This window comes from Suricata suricatta, chromosome 3 (assembly GCF_006229205.1).
Source record: "Suricata suricatta isolate VVHF042 chromosome 3, meerkat_22Aug2017_6uvM2_HiC, whole genome shotgun sequence".
Lineage (NCBI taxonomy): Eukaryota > Metazoa > Chordata > Mammalia > Carnivora > Herpestidae > Suricata > Suricata suricatta.
In genome coordinates this window covers 105153954-105171050 of record NC_043702.1, presented here as the reverse complement: position 1 = coordinate 105171050, position 17097 = coordinate 105153954, and the positions used below count along the sequence as shown (strand labels likewise).

Genomic DNA, 17097 nt, shown 5'->3' with positions numbered 1-17097 from the left:
CAGGTGCGGGCAAACTCAGGACGCTATCCTTGGGGGTGCAGGGCTCCTGGGGCAGGGATGGTGCTGAGGAGCGCTGGACGCCTGGGAGACATCTGTGGCCAGAGAGGCAATAGACACTGTGCTCCAAGTGGTCAGGAGCAGCCTGGGTCTGTCCACGTGGGGGTGCAGGAAGGCCAGGGGCAGGTACAGGGTGTGCCCCAGGCCCTCATGCTGTCCTCCTCATTCTCTTTGCAGACCGAAGGCACTCGTCTGCAGAAGGATCTCCGGACATACCTGGCCTCAGTCAAAGGTAAGGGGCAGGAGGGGCTCCTGGGGCCCACCTGGCCCAGGTAAATGGGCTTCGTAGGACCCTGAAGGACCTTTGCCATGTGGTGCTGACAGGTGCAGAGCAGGGTTTGTGGTGGAGGAGTGAGGGCTGGCAGTCAGGACCCCCCGTACCTCATGGGCCTTGGAGATCAGGGCAAGGGTGACCCGTGGCCTGGCTGCAGCATGGCCTTTCCGCCCCACAGCCATGCACGAGGCCTCCAAGAAACTGAATGAATGTCTGCAGGAGGTGTACGAGCCCGACTGGCCTGGCAGGGATGAAGCGAACAAGATAGCTGAGGTGAGTGGGAGGCAGGCGGCCTCAGTCCTTCCCAGAGGGCCCTTCTCATCTTAGCTCCCAGCTTCCAGCCCCTTCCACCCTGCTTGCCCTCTGGCACAAGCCCTTCTGGCTTTTAAGCAAACACATGCTGGGTACCCTTGGGCAAGTCGCCTGCTCCTTATGGCTGCCCCCTGAGAGCTTATAGGGCAGGAGTAGTACCTTCATTTGATACCCAAGGACACCGAGCTTCTGAGAAGCCTCTGAGCTGCAAGGTGATGGGGATAAAGCTGACCCCAGGTCTCGGGAGGAGAGGGCCGGGGTGCGACCCAGCTCCCCTGGCGGTGTACTCAGGAACTCTCGCGTCCTTCAGAACAACGACCTCCTCTGGCTGGATTACCACCAGAAGCTGGTGGACCAGGCGCTGCTGACCATGGACACGTACCTGGGCCAGTTCCCTGACATCAAGGTGAGAGGTCCTCTGTGTAGATCTGTCCTGCTCTGGCCTGGTAGCCTGGGCAAGGTCTGGAGGGGGACAGAGGGATGGGGGGGAAGGCTCAGGCACTGAGGTGACTGTGCCCTGAAGGCAGGCATCTCCCTCACCCAGGAATTCATCCCTCCAGGGCTGCTTCCTCTGAGGCCAGCCGTCCAGCCCCCAGACCTGGGCCTTTCTGAGCTGAGAGCTTGGGGGCCCTGGATCTTTGGGTCTCCAGGCTATAGGAGGAGACCCTGTGGTGCTCCTATGTGTGTGTGGCCATGTCCCTGTGGAGTGACTATAAGGTTGTATAAGGTATAGTGAGGGGGTGTAAGGCCTGGGCCTGTGTGCCTATAGGGTCCCTGCATTAGGCTGAGTGTGCCTCGAAGGGAATGTTATTGTGTGTGTCCAGAGAGCCAGACCCCAGGTACGGGGAATGGTCAGTGTGCCAGGGTCTCTACGATGCTGGCAGACCCCAGGTGTTTCAGACACAAAGGCAGAGGTGTTGACTGACAGCTGTGTTATACCCGGTCCTCTGAGGGTCAGGCTCCATGTGGGTCCCCGTGGCCACCCAGTGCAGATGCCTCAGGTTCCCGAAGGTGCCTAATGAAGAGTATGGAAGGGAGGCTTCTGGTGGTGGCCTGGGAGAGAGAACCCTGGGGTCTGGGAGGTGGCTTCAAGGGGCTGAGGGCCAGGCCAGGGAAGAGGCTCGTCCTGCATGGTACCGGCTGGCGGGCACAGACAAAATCGGATGGGTATTGAAGTGCATGGTTTAGCCTCCACGTGAGAAAGGACCCCAGGGGGCACAGACTGCCTTGAAGGGGTGCACTCTTTGCCACCAGAAACGTTGGAGGAAGTGTTTCAAGCGTGTACAAGATGTCCTTCTTGAGCCCGGGGTCGACTGCCCTGGGCCCTCCGTTTTCCCCCAGTTTCTTTGGGCCCAGCCTGGGCAGCATCTCAGCACGGGTGAGGCCCTGTTCAGCACCGCTCCCCCACCCCGTCTGTCCTCCAGTCGCGCATTGCCAAGCGAGGGAGGAAGCTGGTGGACTATGACAGTGCCCGGCACCATTACGAGTCCCTCCAAACTGCGAAAAAGAAGGATGAAGCCAAAATCGCCAAGGTAAGGGCAGTGCTGCGGGGAGAGTGCTCAGGCCTGTGCCCAGGTCCCCTGCAGGGGCCTCCCTGTGAGCTGCCGTCCTTGTACGCCTTTGCACTGTTGGTTGTCTCTGCTCCCCAGGGCAAGAGCCATCCACCCCACTTGCAGATGAGTTGATAGAGGGTGACTGGCCCCAGGTAGCAGAGCGGGTGGGGGCTGGTGCTGGGCCCACAACAGGTGAGTGGAAGGCCCTGTGGGCACCTGGGTGAGGGCCCCCTTCCTACCTGCCCTCTGGTGCTTGCTCTGTCCCTTGGTCCCTTTGCCCTGCTCTGAGGCCACCTTCCAGGATGAGAACAGGGCGGGCTCCGGTTTCACTGGAGTGGCCCTTCCCCGGGCTGGCCTCTCTGCGTGGAATTCTGTCATGGGGTCTGATGTGACCGTATATCAGCTGGAGCAAGCCTGGGAGCCCAGGGCTTGGGCTGACCGCACTGTCCAAAGCTGAGAGGCTGAGGGTGGGCCCCCTACCCCGCCCCCCCTGCTAACGATTCTCTTCCCTCTTCTCCTGCTAACAATTCTCACATTTTGCTTTGCAGTTGGAGTTCACCCCCTTCTCTGCCCCTTGCCTGGGGCTCCCCTTAATTCTCTTTACCTCAAGGGGCCTTTACCTGCTGGGGAGCTGGTCCCCTGAGGGAGCAGCCAGCTTGTCCGTCACTGTGTTTGGGACGTTTGGACTTGGTGTTTAATATCTGTGTCTCTGTTTCTCTCTCCCCATGTCCCTCCTGTTTCTCCACTCTCCTTCGCCTTGACCTCCCCTCCCCCAGCCTGTCTCGCTGCTTGAGAAAGCCGCCCCCCAGTGGTGCCAAGGCAAACTGCAGGCTCACCTCGTAGCTCAAACTAACCTGCTCCGAAATCAGGTGACACTGGCTTCTAACCTTGCACGTGCTGGCGCCTTCTGGTCTGTTGTCCTGTCCTTGGCGCTGGGCGCCAGTCTTGCACTGCCCGGGGTGGGGGGAGGGCACAGTCTCTTTCCTGGGTTGGAGGGCAGGGCTGTTTCCAAATGCCTCTGTTGGGCGAGCTCTTGCTTCAGAGGAGACCTGAGGTCAAATGTGGGCGACTCAGGGAGGCTTGGGGCTCTGGGTGACCCGGGGTGGACCCCAGTCTGTTGCTTCATGCCCAGGTCTCTGGTAGTCCTGAGCATCTATGAAATCCTAGCCTCTGGGAATGCAGGAATGCCATTTGTCCTCTCTGAGGGCTCCTGTCCTGACATGTGTTTTCCTTCAAGCCTAGTAAAAGTTGTGAGGTTATCTAGAATTTACTGAAGAGACAACCCTGCCCAGAGAGGTGAAATCTCCAGCTTGCAGGGACCCTTGGGACCTGTGGGCCCTCATGGTGCCCCTTGAGGGGAAACCCTAGGAAGGCTCTTCAGCTGTGGCTGGGGTCTGAGCCCTGGGGCTGGAGAGTTGGCTCTTTGGGGGTTTCATGAAGGGCAAACTATGTACCACAGTGGCTCTGGAGGGCTTCTTAGAGGAAGCTTTTTGTATAGAACTCCTGACTGATGTTAATACCCTGGTAACACTTCACTCTTCGAAGCCCTCTGCCCTTGGGACAGACTGGGTTTCGGGTGAGCACAGTGTGGCCAGGGAGAGGTGGCCTCGTGGTTTTCTCTCCAGGGAAACTGGCAGAGCTCCAGCACCCCTTCATGGTCCTGAGGTGGGGGCAAGCAATGGAGCCCTGACCCAGCAGGTTGGGTTTCTCTTTGGACAGCTGCCCCATTTTTTTCTGGGCCACCTCCTGATTTCATCATCTTCAACCCACATGTGTTGAATGCTTGTGATGTGGAGGGCTCTGGGCGCAGCATGGGCTCACGGCCCAATTTCTTACCTGACCTGCTGCCTGATTTCTTTTAGGCCACAGTTATGGGCTGACTTTGGAGGCACTGAGTGGTCGACAGCCCTACCCTGAGGGTAGTGTGACCCTGGATCTCCAAGGTCTGGGGGAGATGGCCCTCAGGAGGTGAAGGAGGAGCTAGAGTCTGGGGCCCCAGCCATGCCTATAGAGTTCCGGACTTCCGGTCAGAGGGGGTTGGGACCACTTACCCAGACCCAGGGTGTCTGCATAGTTTCCCCTGAGATGGGGTTGGCAGGACACCAGGTGAAGGTTTTGTTGCCTCTGGGAGACTGTGGAGCATTAGGTGGTGCCTGTGGGTTCCCGGGTTGGGTGTGGGAGGGAGTCTTGCTGGGAGGGTCCCATCCCCCTACCTCAGGGTAGCCGCTAAGGAGGCAAAGCCACATGATCTCATCTTTGGATGTTGGACTGCAGATGTTTGGCCTTTCAGCCCAATTGGCTTTCCCATTTGGACCCAGCTTTTATTTAAGCACATCCTCTCTCAGCCACCACCCTGCCCCACGCCTAGCTGGAGGCTGGGCTGTCTTCTGAGTTCCCATGGGCAGCTGGCCTGCCATGAGCTGGGGCGCTGGGGCCCCAAGGCTGCACTGCTGGCTGGCTTGACTTTGGGGAGGCAGCGCGACCTGGGCAGGCTGTGCTCTCTCAAGCTGACCAGTGCCACATATCCCCTGGGCCAGTTCTGAGCTGCTCTCCGCACTGGCCACAGTCCCCCAAACCTGCCTGCAAACCCTGGTGCCTTGCCAGAGGTGAGCAGGCCTGCTTTGGTCTGCTGCACTCGACCGGTGGGTAGCCCAGCAACCCAGGCTGCAAGGTCTCTCCAATAACGGCAAGCTTTTCCTCGACTCCCCTGCCACCTCCAGCGCTCCAGAAAGAGCCAGAATAGGAAGAATGTGACCCAAAGGGAATAGCAGACACAGGCCCTGACTTCCAGGAACGCTAACACGGGGCCGCCCTGTGCGTCAACAGCATTGCTGGGCTTGTGAGCAGAGTCTGGCCTACAGCCACAAGCCGAGCCACGGGCCACCCTCACCGCCACTGTCACTGCTGTTCATCTGGGGCGTCAGGGCCAGTGTAATGGGGTAGAGGCCAAATCCCCACACAGAGGTGGTCTTTGGGGGCCTGGGGCTGGGCCAGAGCAGGTCCCGGGGGATCGTGGGCCTTGAGCCAGCCCGGGCCATCGGGCAGGAGGGCTGGGGGGCAGCAGCAGGGCTCTCCTGTGAGTGGCCTCCAGTCAGGCCCTGGGTGCTCAGCTGAGTGAGCAGGGCGGGCCTGCCGATCCGATCCTCTCCTTGAGCTGCCCAGATGTGCGTGTCCAAACAGACATTTCTTTTCCTTCCTTCCTTTCCGACCTCTTCCACCTTCAGTTTTTAACTTAGACTGTAAGCAGTTAGGCAGCCTGAGAGATTGTCAGTCATCGGGGCAAGGGGGCTGCTCTCCCCTCCAGCCCTGCCCCAACCCGTCCCAGTCCCGGAGGCGGTGCTGGCAGGGCGCCGCAGGGACGCCGGCCTGAAGTTGGGCGGGACCGCTTGGTGGCAGTTTGTGGCCCTGGTCTGGGGGCTGCGTCTGCCAGAGGCCTGAGAACGAAAGGCTGCTGGTCTGGAAGCGTTCTCCGGGGAGGGGCCTGCCGCGTTCCTGGGCTGTGACTCAGACCCTGAATCCAAGTCACCCCCCTGAGTCACTGTTTCCAGCAGCGCCCTCCAGATGAGCTCGCAGAGCCCCTTAGCGGCCTGGGGTCTGTGACTCAGCGCCGCGCTCCGGTCTCCGCCTTCAGCTCCGGTCTGGGGCCTTAGCGCCACCTCCTGGTGGGTGTGAGCGGGCCTGGAGGGCGCTGGGCCGGCCCTGCGGGACTGGGGGCTGTGGGCTCTGGGGGTGAGCACTGGCGCCCTGCCCTGCAGCCTAGCTCCTTCCTCCTCTGACCCAGCCCTCTCCCCCCTGTCTTTTCTGGATGTGCCTGAGGAACCGCCTCTGGGCTCTGTCTGGTGGGGACAGGTCACAGAGGAGAGGCTGGTGAGGGTAGGACATGCTCCAGGGAGGTGAAATGAAATGCAGGCTGGTGGCCTAGGCTGAGTAGGAGCCTACCTTGAGAAAGAGACATGCAGACAGGGACAGCAAGGGTAAGGCTGAGGGAGCTGGGCAGCAGGCTGACACTTAGCCTGTAAGGGGTTCACATGTAAGTGGGCAGGGTTGCTGCTGGGCTGGGTCTGGGGTCTGCCTCTGTGCCCCAGCCTCCGGGCCCCTTGTCTGGAGCCTTCTTGTTGTGCCCTGCTCATGCCTCCTCTCCCTCCTGGGCCACCTTGGCCTGATAGGGAGGTGTCCCCCTTTTACCATGGCTGCTCAGCTTCCCCTTCCTGGAGCAAATGCTAGAGATCTAGCTGTAGGGGCCCAAGGGGCTGCATGGGGAGGTCCCACTGAGTGTTTTCATCCAGTTCACCCCCATTTTGCCCAGAGGTTAGGGGGAGCAGATCTTGGAGGTGGGGGGTTGGGGAGCAGGACTCCAGGGTGGGGGGCTAGGGGGAGTAAGACTCAGGGGTGGGGGCTTAGGGGGGGCATGACTCAGGAGTGGGGGGTTAGGGGAGCGGGACTTGGGGGCGCTGGGACAGAGGCCCAGTAGGGGTAGTGACCAGTCCTGCCCCTCAGGCAGAGGAGGAGCTCATTAAAGCCCAGAAGGTGTTTGAGGAGATGAACGTGGATCTGCAGGAAGAGCTGCCGTCCCTGTGGAACAGGTGAGTCCTGGAGGCGGTGGCCCAGAGCCTTGGCCTCCCTGAGGATGCACATGTCTAGTGCATCTGTCTGCTGTGCCCCGTGCCTTCCCCCAGTTCGTGTCTCTGGTGAAGGTGGAGGTCTCACCATGTATGTGTCCTGGGTACTCGCACGGACCTGTGTGTTCTCTCTGCCCTTCCCCTCGCTCCTGCAGCCGCGTAGGCTTTTACGTCAACACGTTCCAGAGCATTGCGGGCCTGGAGGAGAACTTCCACAAGGAGATGAGCAAGGTGGGTCCGCGGCCCCTTTCCGCCATGCCAGGGGCCCGGGTCGGAGGCATGGACCATGCCAGGGGCCCCGGTCGGAGGCATGGACCATGCCAGGGGCCCCAGGTTGGAGGCATGGACCATGGACCGGCCAGCCAAGCTCCCTCCTTCTGGCTGGGGAGACTGTGAGCAGGGCCTGCAGGCCCAGCCCTGCCCCTCAGGAGGTGTCAGCGTGTCCTCCAGGAGCTCTGTGACCGAGAATGGTGGCCCTTTCCCCGTTCTTCATAGGCAAATTGTCAATAAATTACTAGAACTTCCCCAGTTTTTTTTCCTCATGTTTCTTAAAACATTGAAGTGTGTCTGCTTTATCTGCCAGAATCCAGGGTATGAAGGAGTCTGATTAGCTAAAATCCCTAAGTTGTATTATTTTCATTTTAACTGGCAGTTAAACGGCGAAGTGGAGTTGGAGAGATCCCGTGTTGGTAGCCCCTCGCTCCATGCACTCGAGGGGTCACCAACTCTGTGTGTTGGACCCAGAGGAACCAAGTGATGGTGCTGAAGTCCAGGCCCAGGGCAGGAGGAGAAAAAGCAGCTTGGGGTCCTTCTGGAGTCACTGCCCCTGACTATGATTTCCTGCCCTTTAGGTCTTCCTGTTCTTTTCCTTTCTCCCTTTAAATGTTTGAGACAACTTGTGAAAAGTTTAAAAAACAAACAGGAAGAGGAGTTTGGGGGAAGAAAACATTTCTGTGAAGTTGGAGGAAAATTCACTCTGAGCTTCCTAGTGGCCAGAGTGAAAGAGGGAAATGTTTTTCAGGAATGAGAATCACTGTGTACACGGGATAAACTTCTTATCCTGTCTGTGAAATCTTTTTTAGTGAAATCTCTGACAGTTGTAGTGTGGCCTGAAAACCACTTGGCAAAATGACCTTAACAATTAGAATCAACAGTTAGTTTGCAAAAATAATTAAAAAAATATTTAAAAACAGTACAAGCTGCATGAGGCATTTTGGGAAATTCCTGCAAGTAGAAAGAAGAGAGAAGACGGTCCTCAGAAGCAGTCACGATTAGCTATGTAGCCACTCCCTCCGTTTTTCCCCTTCGTTTTTCTGGGCTTGGTGTGCCTTTCCCAGCACCCACCCGTGGGGTAAGAAGCGCTTGTTCTTGGTAAGGGGCAGGGCTGCACTTCAGGCTAGGTATGGGGAGGAGCAGGGGAGAGGGGGTGTTTGGTGGCCCCAGAGGCTCTCCCCACCGACTTGCCATCCCTCCTGCAGCTCAACCAGAACCTCAACGATGTGCTGGTCAGCCTGGAGAAGCAGCACGGGAGCAACACCTTCACAGTCAAGGCCCAGCCCAGGTGCGGACCCCAGTGCTGCCCTCCGGCGGTGAGGGGTGCGGGGAGGTGTGGGGCCAGGGCCTTGCTCTTTCCTGAAGTCCAGGGCTGGGCTATGTGGGTTTGGCCTCTGTGCTCAGGCGAACAGGCTAGGGCACCCCACATTCCTCTGATGTGTCCCTTCAGGGAAGTCACACTCCTGGGCCTGGCTCACCCTCCTGTGGGGCCCTAGCAGCCTTGGAGAGGGCCGCCTGGAAGGGGGGCTTCCTCCTCTAGCAGCGGGTAGTGCACCTCCTCCTTTTCCTGCTCCTGGGAAAGCCTGAGTCCCTGGATGGGACTTGTGGCATCCTTGTCCCTGTCCTCAGCCTGGCCTGGCCTCTCAAGGCCGCTCCAACTGTGGGGAGATTCCTGCTTCCTGAGGGGCAGCCGTGAGGGAGGAGGGGGGTGCCTGGCCCTCTGGCTGCGGGTCAAGGGAAACAATAGCCAGTCTGGGATTTCCCTTCCTTTTTGGCTTCTGCCGGAGGTGTGCAGGGCTGGGTGGACCTCAGCATCCTCTCTGTAAAACGGGGAACGTGTCTGCATCTCAGGGTGACTGGGGAATCACCTAGGACTAAGGAGGTATTCAGCGAGTGCTGCCGGCCGTCTTGTCCCTGGAAATAAAATGGAGTATGTGTGAATCTGAGAGGAACCTACAGGGGCCCTGAGGCTCCGGGAAGGGGGGGTGGTGAGCAGCGGGCATGGTGGGGGTGGGGAATTAAGGGCAGGTCTCTGCAGGGAGGCAGGGTTTCTCCCTGCTCTGGGCCTACAGGTAATGGTGGACCTGCCCCGGACGAGGAGGGTGGTGCATGGCTGGACCCAGGCTTCCCGTGGGAGAAGGCGGGTTTGAGCAGACGGGAAGGTGGCCCATTCTGTGGCCTGATTGCCTCCTCTCAGAGGCCCCACACCAGCTAGCTGCACCCCCTCCTTCCTGGCACTGTGGGCCCCCAGAGCCCCTGTGTGCTGAACCACAGGCAGGGAGGGTGGCCAGCAGTCCCCCCAGCTCCTCGGTCCTGTTTCGGGGCTGCACCCTCTCATGTTGTCAGCCCCATCCCAGGGCGCCCGCCAGGCAGCACGCCTAGGTCAGTGAGGGTCCTGGGACTGGGCGATGGGGGCTTGAAGGCAGGCTCAGGCCCTCTTCATGGCCTTTGAGCATTAGAGGAGGCTGTGCCCTGTTGCACCCCTCTGTGCAAAGGGGTTGCTGATGAGGAAAGGGAGTAGGCCAGCCTTTGACTGGGCACTGCCCCAAAATGAAGGCCTCTGCGTCCCGTCCGTTCCCACAGAAAGAAAACTAAACTGCTCTCCCGGCTGCTCAGAAAGAAGAACAGGTACCGGCCTTGAGTGCTGCGTTGTGGGGGGGTCCGAGGTGACCCCGTGCATGCGCCCAGCGCCCTGCTCTGAGGGCGGCACTAACCCCTAACCTGAGTCCCCGTGTGTGGTGCTGTGGGCAGGGTGTGACGTGGTGTGTGTGTGTCGTGAGGGCGGAGGGCTCAGGCGCTGCCCTGGGGGAGCGTGACCCCCTCCGCTGTGGCCCAGACCAAGGGGTTCACAGGAAGAAGGGAGCCAAAGGGAACCCTGGGGGGAGGGAAGGGGAAGGGCTCTTGTAGCACAGTGGTGGGTGTTAAACTTGTGCGTGTGTGTGTGTGTGTGTGTGTGTGTGTGTGTGTGTACTCTGTTTATGTGTGGGTTTTAAGGAGGCCACTAAGGCCAATACATTCCCATGAAACACAAATTCAGTAGATGTGAGAAGAGACCACAATGTCCGTCACACGCTTGTCCCATCGTTTAATGCCCCCTCCTGCCTGTCCCCCCAGGCAATGTGGTCACTAGCTTCTTTGGATCCTTCTAGAACTGCCCTCCCTGACCAACACTTGCCCCAGGTGGCGAGCCAGTGTGACTGGGCAGCTCAACTTTCAGTTTCACTTAATGTAACTTTATGTAACTTAATGCAACTTAATGTAACTTTATGTAACTTAACATAACTTTACGTAACTTAATGTAACTTTAAATAGCCATCTGCGGCCAAGGTCTGGCCTTTATTGGCACTGTTCTCCAGTGTCCTTACGTGGGAACAAATACGCGTCTTTATTTCCTGCCCCCGTGTCCCCACGTGGTGGTTATGCACACTGTTTGCCCACGTTCTCTATACTGAACCTCATCCTCTCGTCCCCAGACGCCCCTCTGTCTCTGGCCTCTGCTTGGCTTCCCTTGTTTCCCCTCAAAGGGCTGGCGGACACAAAGGTGTTGGTTGGTGACCGCGGTGTGGGAAGCAGCATGGGCCCCGTGAGTGGGGCAGGGGGCAGTGGTCGATGTCCGGTGTGGCTGGGTGGGCTGGCAGGGAGGCGGGCCAGGCCCTCGGGAGTCCCAGCCTGGGTGCAGGGGCTGTGGGGGAGGTGTGAGATGAGACTCATTTGCCTCTAGGCTGTTTGGCTTTCTCGTGCTGTGGAGCTTGGCTCCCTGGTGGAGCCTGGCGGTGGCCTGTGGGGTGGCTTCCTGGGGACTGAACACCTCCAGCTTGGAGTTCCTCCTGGGCCCTCACCCTCTCCAAGGCAGGCCCTGTGCCCGCACCCCTGCATTTCCACGCATTCTGATCCATGTGTACGTGACTTCTCACCTGCAAGCAAGGGGACACACACTCACGGCCATGCGGACATCACATTTCACAGTGCATCTGTGTGAACACACACACACACACACACACACGCACACGCATGCTCCGATTCACATGTTAACAGACACACACTCACACAGGCACACATGCACATTTTCACAGGCACACATCCCCTCACAGGCACACCAGTGCCTTTGCACGTTCCCTCTTGTATGCAGTGACCTCCCTCCATTGAGCTTCCTCCCTGGTCTCTCCCCCATAGTGACAACGCACCTGCAAAAGGGGACAAGAGCCCTTCACCTCCTCCAGATGGCTCCCCCGCCACAGCCCCAGAGATCAGAGTCAACCACGAGCCTGAGCCGCCTGCAGCCGCTGGGGCCGGCCTCCCCAAGTCCCCGTCTCAGGTAGGCGACCTGTCCCTCCCGCCTCCCCCTTCCCCCTGCTTCATGACTCCCTCCTTCCCAGTCCTCTGTGCTCTACATCGGCCTGGGCTGCCCTCAGCGGCCCTGCCTTCTCTCGGGGACACCTGTGAGTGTGTGCCTCCCTCCGCTCCTGCACCACCCTCTCCTTCCCCCTCTCTCTGATTCTTGGGGCTGCTGACTTCCTCCATCTTCCTTCCCTCAGCCCCAGAGCATCCAGATCTGCAGAGGTGGTTGCTTTCTCTCCTCCTCACCTTCTCTCTTGGCAGGGGGCCGTGCAGGACCTCTATAGGGTCAGCGGGGCAAAGGGCTTGGTGAGGGGAGTGTGAGGTCCAAGGGGCACAGGCCCCCAGTAGCCTGGCCCCCACCCCCACCAGGTTTCTCCAGTTCTCTGCCTTGTGCCCGGGAGCTGGCCTGTGGCCCCGTCTGAACTGATAGGCTTCCCTGGCCTTCAGCTCTTGGCAGCAGGCCCCTTGCTGGTGGGCCACGGCTGTCCCACAGCTGATTAGGATAACAAGGTGAAGAGTGTGACAAGGGCCCACACTTGAAAAGTGCTTGCTCTGGGCCGATGCTGTGCCAGCACTTCCCTCATTTCCATTCATTAAATCGTCACAGCCACCCGTGAGGCTGGACAAAAGAGGAAACCCAGCCTGGGGGTGGGCATGGCTGCTGACGTGCCAGAGCCCCCCACGTAGGCAGGTGCGTGGCCATCCTGCCCGGCCCTCTGCTGGGCCCTGTGGCCCCTCGCTGGCCTCCGCAGGTGACAGGCCAGCCAGAGCGCCTCCCGCGGGGGTACAGAGAGGGTCCTGGGAAGGCAGAGAGCCCAGCTGGAGAAGGAGGTTGTTTCTCAGCTACAGCTTCTGTCCTCAGTGTCTTACCCAGGTGGGTGCTGGCCCAGACATCCTGCAGCGCCCCGCCCCACATACCTGGGCAGGTGGCCTGCTGTCCCTTCTTTCTCCTCTTCGTATTTGTTCCCTCCCTGTGTCTCTCCTTTCACTTCCTTCCCTTCCTGTCCCCTCCCCTGTCATCCTCTCTTCTCTGAACAGCCTGTTAGCACCTCCTGCCCCTGTCTCTCTCTAGAGGTGGCTCTGTGGTTCTGCATCTTGGGCAGCTGTCATTCTTCTCGTCTTCCTCAGTTGTCTGGGTGGGGCCGTGGCCTGGGGTGTAACTAACCGTGGCTTTGTCTCTGTCTGTCCCCCCACCCCCCGCCGACCCCCATGCTCTGCTGTGCCTCGCTGTGCGGCCCCTCACCTGCTGCCGACCACAGCTCCGGAAAGGGCCGCCAGTCCCTCCACCTCCCAAACACACCCCGTCCAAGGAGGTCAAGCAGGAGCAGATCCTCAGCCTGTTTGATGATGCGTTTGTCCCTGAGATCAGCGTGACCACCCCCTCCCAGGTCAGCCGCGGCCGTCGCGGCCCAGCCCTCTCTTGCTCTCTCGGGATGTGCATGGCCTTCTTCCATCATCCCACGCCCTGTGCCTTCGCCTCAAGAGCCAGATGCTGGCCCAGAGGTTGGCCCAGAGCCTCCCCCCTGCTCATTCATGCATCCCTCCCTCCACCCTCCCTCATCCATCCATCTCTGAGCATGTGCTGTGGCTGGATGCAGGGGCACAGGTGGGCAGTCCTCGGGGAGCCGGCCCACCTCCACTGGGGTGATGGCCGAAGAGACATCATTAGGGAGGATTTGGGCCAGTTCAGGAAAGCTTCCTGGAGCAGGTGACATTTGCCAGGTGTCTGCAACACAGCAGACACATTGCGTTAGTGAGAGCCAGCATTGTGTGTAGGCCAGGAAGTTAGGACACAGGCTCAGAAGCTTCTAGGAAATGAGAGGTCAGTGTGTGTGCAGAGCACAGCGGGGGGGACACAGTCGGGAAGGCCCTGGAATGTCTGGTGAAGGCCTAGACCTTAGCTCGCAGACATGCTGACCGGCCTTGGAAGTGGGACAATGCTTGGACCACAGAGCAGGGCTGCTGCTTGGAAGCATCCAGAGAAGGCAGGTTGCTCATCCACAGGTGGGCAGAAGGAGAGCTGGGCAGGAAGGTCACAGCAGTGGCCTGGGCATGGGCTGCACAAGGTCACATGGGCTCACAGAGGCCCCGGCATGCTCATCCCTCCAAACCTGGTGTCCAGGCCTAGAAGCCAGGGCCCTGCCTACTAGGGGCCACGCCAGTGGAACAGGCTGGCCTGTGCCAGGGGGCTGCCATAGAGAGCTGCTCTGCCTGGGGCCTCTGGGCTCTGCCTCCTGCCTGCCCCTTTGCATAAACTCAGAGACCTGGAGGGGAGGGGCAGGGCAGAAGGCGTGAGTGTGGAGGGAGAGGCAGCTGCAAGCCGAGGACAGTGGGCTCTGCCCAGAGTGGCCTTCAAGCCCCAACAGGAGGACTCTGAGTTAGAGCTAGGAGCTTCCAGCATTGGGTGGCTAGGGGGGAGGTGGGCGGTCCCCTGGCTCAGGACCTGGGAGGCACTGGAGCACCTCTCTAGAAGGTGGCCTGGCCTGGTCCAGGGGCACTCTGAGAGGTGAGGATACCGGGCCGCGTGACCTCTGGGGCAGCTCACTGCTGGAGCGCTTAGTAGCCCAAGAATGACTCCACCCTTGGGGTGCACATGAGGGACACAGGGGGACGCAGTGCGAGGAAACACTGAGTAGGGACTGGTGCCGGCCACTTGTCTACATGACTTTGTCGGGTTTTCACCTATGCCCTGGGAGGGGGTCATTGGAACTGCTTGTGCGAGGTGTGTCAGCCTCACACTCAACTCGTGCCTCTCTCACCACCCCCCTGCCCTCCTTGGGGAGCCAGGTCTCTGCCCTGAGGGTGGGAGGAATGCACCGTGGGTGCTGTTGATGGAGGCTGGGGTGGGCAGTCCATAAGGCCCTGCTAACAGGGCTGCTCGGCAGGGCTGAGGGGAGTATCCTGTGCGCTGCACCAAAGGGGCGCTCTGGTCCTGCATGATGGGCAGCCGGCCCTCCAGGAGGCCAGGCTCTTTGAGGTCTGTGCCTTGTCCCTGAGCTTCAGGGCACCAGCACCGAGTGTTCTCAGAATGGAGAGTCATGGGTGGGTCTCTGCTGACAGGCTGCAGCTCAGTTGTCTGGGAAATCCAGAAGCCCTGTCTGGGGAGCCCATCTCCCCAGGACCCAGGTCTGGTGTCCTTCTGTGGATGGAAGGCCTTAAGTGGGTGCGGTGGGTGACAGCTAGAGCAGGGGGATGTGCGGAACTGGGCTGACCTGTGCTGTTGGGGCCCCAGCCCTCCTACCGCGGGAAGTGAGGCAGGAGGAGGAAGGCCAAGCCAAGGCCCTCTGCTGTGGAGCAAAGTGTTACCTGGCTCTCCGAGGGAAACCCCGTGTCCTCTGGGGGCTGGAGCTGACCCAACCCACCCTCCTTCAAGGGCAGTTCTCCCACAATCGCCTGGCCCGGCTAATGGGGAGCTGGTGGCCAGCGGTGTGAACGCAGCCTCCTGTTACCAGCACAGCCCTGGGCTACACTCAGGCCCACTGGATGGGGGTCCCTAGGGTGGGTGTGTGTGTCAGCTCAGTCCTGTCCTCACCTTTTGGAGCTGCTGGGAAGTGGGGTGTCGCCACAGGTGACCTGTCTGTGTGGGGCAGTGCTGGGAGGCCTGTCCTAGGGGTCCTCTGGGTTAAAAGAAAGGCAGGGGACTGTGCTGCTTGTGGGGAGAGACGGTTGAGGCTGGGAGAGCTTGTGGGTGCAGGGAGCAGAGAGGAGCCTGCACGGGGAGGTCCCCGTGGCCCGCAGGACAGACAGATGGCCGAGGTGGGGCTACTGCTGTCTGAGGGGGGCGGCAATGCGTGCTCGGCGCTCGTTCCCCGGGGGTGGCAGGCGCACTCCCGTGTGCGTGCAGCACCCGTGTCCGTGAGCGTGCGCGCGCACCTGCCGGGTGCGCCCTGGGGAGGGCTCGTAGCCGCTCACTAACAGCCTTCCTCTTCTGCCACGCTGCCAAGTTTGAGGCCCCCGGGCCTTTCTCGGAGCAGGCCAGTCTGCTGGACCTGGACTTCGACCCCCTCCCGCCGGTGGCGAGCCCTGTGAAGGCGCCCACACCCTCTGGTCAGGTTGGTCCAGGCCTGCCACCGCCTGCGGGACTCCGGGGCACGGGCCGTGGGCTCACGTCTGGCCATGGGTGCCCATCTAAGCCAGGCCTTGGGGTCTTGGATGAACAGGCTTTCCTCCCGCCCATTGCCCTTCCCCGGTGCCCGGCCCCCAGCTATTGTCCCCTCCTTTGGCCCTGAGCAAGGGGAGGACAAGAGCAGACACATGACAGGGAGAGGACCCTCAGGAGGAGGGGCAGCTGAACACTCACTCACTTGTTACCTGACAGCCTCTGTCAGCATCCTGCCCATCTCCTACCACAGCTCCGTGTCTGGGCACTCCCAGGCTGGGGTCCTGGCCCTCTGGCGGGTGTCCAGGACATGGCCCTCCGGACATCCTGGGGCCTGGCTATGTGCCGCCCTGTGGCTGCTGGGCTCTAGGGCCTTGGGGTGGAGGGTCCTTGGGGACTGCTTGTCTGCCCCTGTCACTAACCTCTGTACTAACTCTATCCTTCTCCTCTGCTGCTGCGCCTAGTCCATTCCATGGGACCTCTGGGAGGTAAGCTGTGTTTGCCCCGTGCGCGCCCCCAGGGGGCGCTGCTCCTCCCCGGCCCACCCTGCCTGGTCCTGCACCTGACCTGTTCACAGGTGTGCGCACACGCGGCCGGGGCCGGCGCTCACGTGCGCGGGGAGCTGGCCGTCTCGTCTGTCTCCAGGGGACCTACTGCTGCCCCTCTGCCTAAAAACTGCCCCTCGGCCAGGCCCCGCGGGGAAGGGGCTGCTCAGTTTGGCCAGAGAAGGTCCTCTAAGGTTTGGCTCAGTGGTGGGGTCTGCGAGTCGTTCCCTAGGATGGATGTGGTGTCCTCACGCTGGGCCAAGGCCTCTGCGCAAGGGGGCTTTGGGGTGGAAGGTCTTTGTCCTTGAGGAGGCTTGTGTCCTTGGGGGTCCCACAGGGCAGCGGCATCAGGGAGCCGTTGGGATGGAGGGGAGAGGGAGGGTGACTCAAGGGACGGGAGAAGCAGGGTGAAAGCTAGGAGCCCTTATGTGGGTAGGCCTGGTGGTGCGGCATGGGGCCTGGGGAGGGCGTGGGGCTCCCGCAGCATGATTCAGCTCTGCAAGTGTGGGAGTCGCTGGTGTGGGAGTGCTGGGAGCACATTCTCCCAGGATCTGGAAGGCTCCGAACAGGCTTAGGCTGGATGAGGCTAGAGGAGAGCCTGGCATGGGCAGCCATTTTGATGAGGGGACTTTGGAGGGTGCTGTGGCTCATTTGTACCTGCCCATCCCCGTGGCAGGAGTAGAGCAAGGAGGTGGGAGTGGTTTTTCCTTCAGAAGGTCCACGTGTGTCCCTTGATGGGCCAGGCTGCCCGCCACAGTCACCCAATCTCCCCTCTGCCAACACTGGGTTGCTCATGACTCTTATTTTGTCTTGTGCCCTTGCCCAACACCCTCCCCTCCCTGGCCTCCCACCCCTCCCGCCCTGTGTTCCCTGCTGGCCCATCACTAGCCCACAGAGAGTCCAGCTGGCAGCCTGCCTTCCAGGGAGCCCAGTGCTGCCGAGGGTACCTTTGCTGTGGCCTGGCCCAGCCAGACGGCCGAGCCGGGGCCGGCCCAAGTAAGTGCCCACCTGCCAGCTCCCAGTTGTC

The 17097-nt window shown here is 60.6% G+C and overlaps 1 protein-coding gene across 16 annotated transcripts in view; it reads left to right on the top strand.

Annotated features, from left to right (window-relative positions):
• Positions 1–17097, top strand: part of BIN1 (bridging integrator 1) — a 53542-nt gene that overhangs the window by 32530 nt on the left and 3915 nt on the right. For 3 of the 16 annotated variants that reach the window (XM_029934757.1, XM_029934756.1, XM_029934758.1), the window contains exons 3-10: positions 235–289; positions 510–604; positions 954–1049; positions 2068–2175; positions 6694–6779; positions 6971–7046; positions 8294–8376; positions 11262–11403. In XM_029934757.1, the coding sequence (XP_029790617.1) occupies positions 235–289; positions 510–604; positions 954–1049; positions 2068–2175; positions 6694–6779; positions 6971–7046; positions 8294–8376; positions 11262–11403 (741 nt within the window). Of the gene's footprint in view, positions 1–234; positions 290–509; positions 605–953; positions 1050–2067; positions 2176–2972; positions 3066–6693; positions 6780–6970; positions 7047–8293; positions 8377–11261; positions 11404–12685; positions 12815–15370; positions 15479–15989; positions 16014–16958; positions 17067–17097 lie in introns of all 16 variants that reach the window. The other 13 variants (XM_029934743.1, XM_029934744.1, XM_029934755.1 and 10 more) reach the window with 11 other exon arrangements.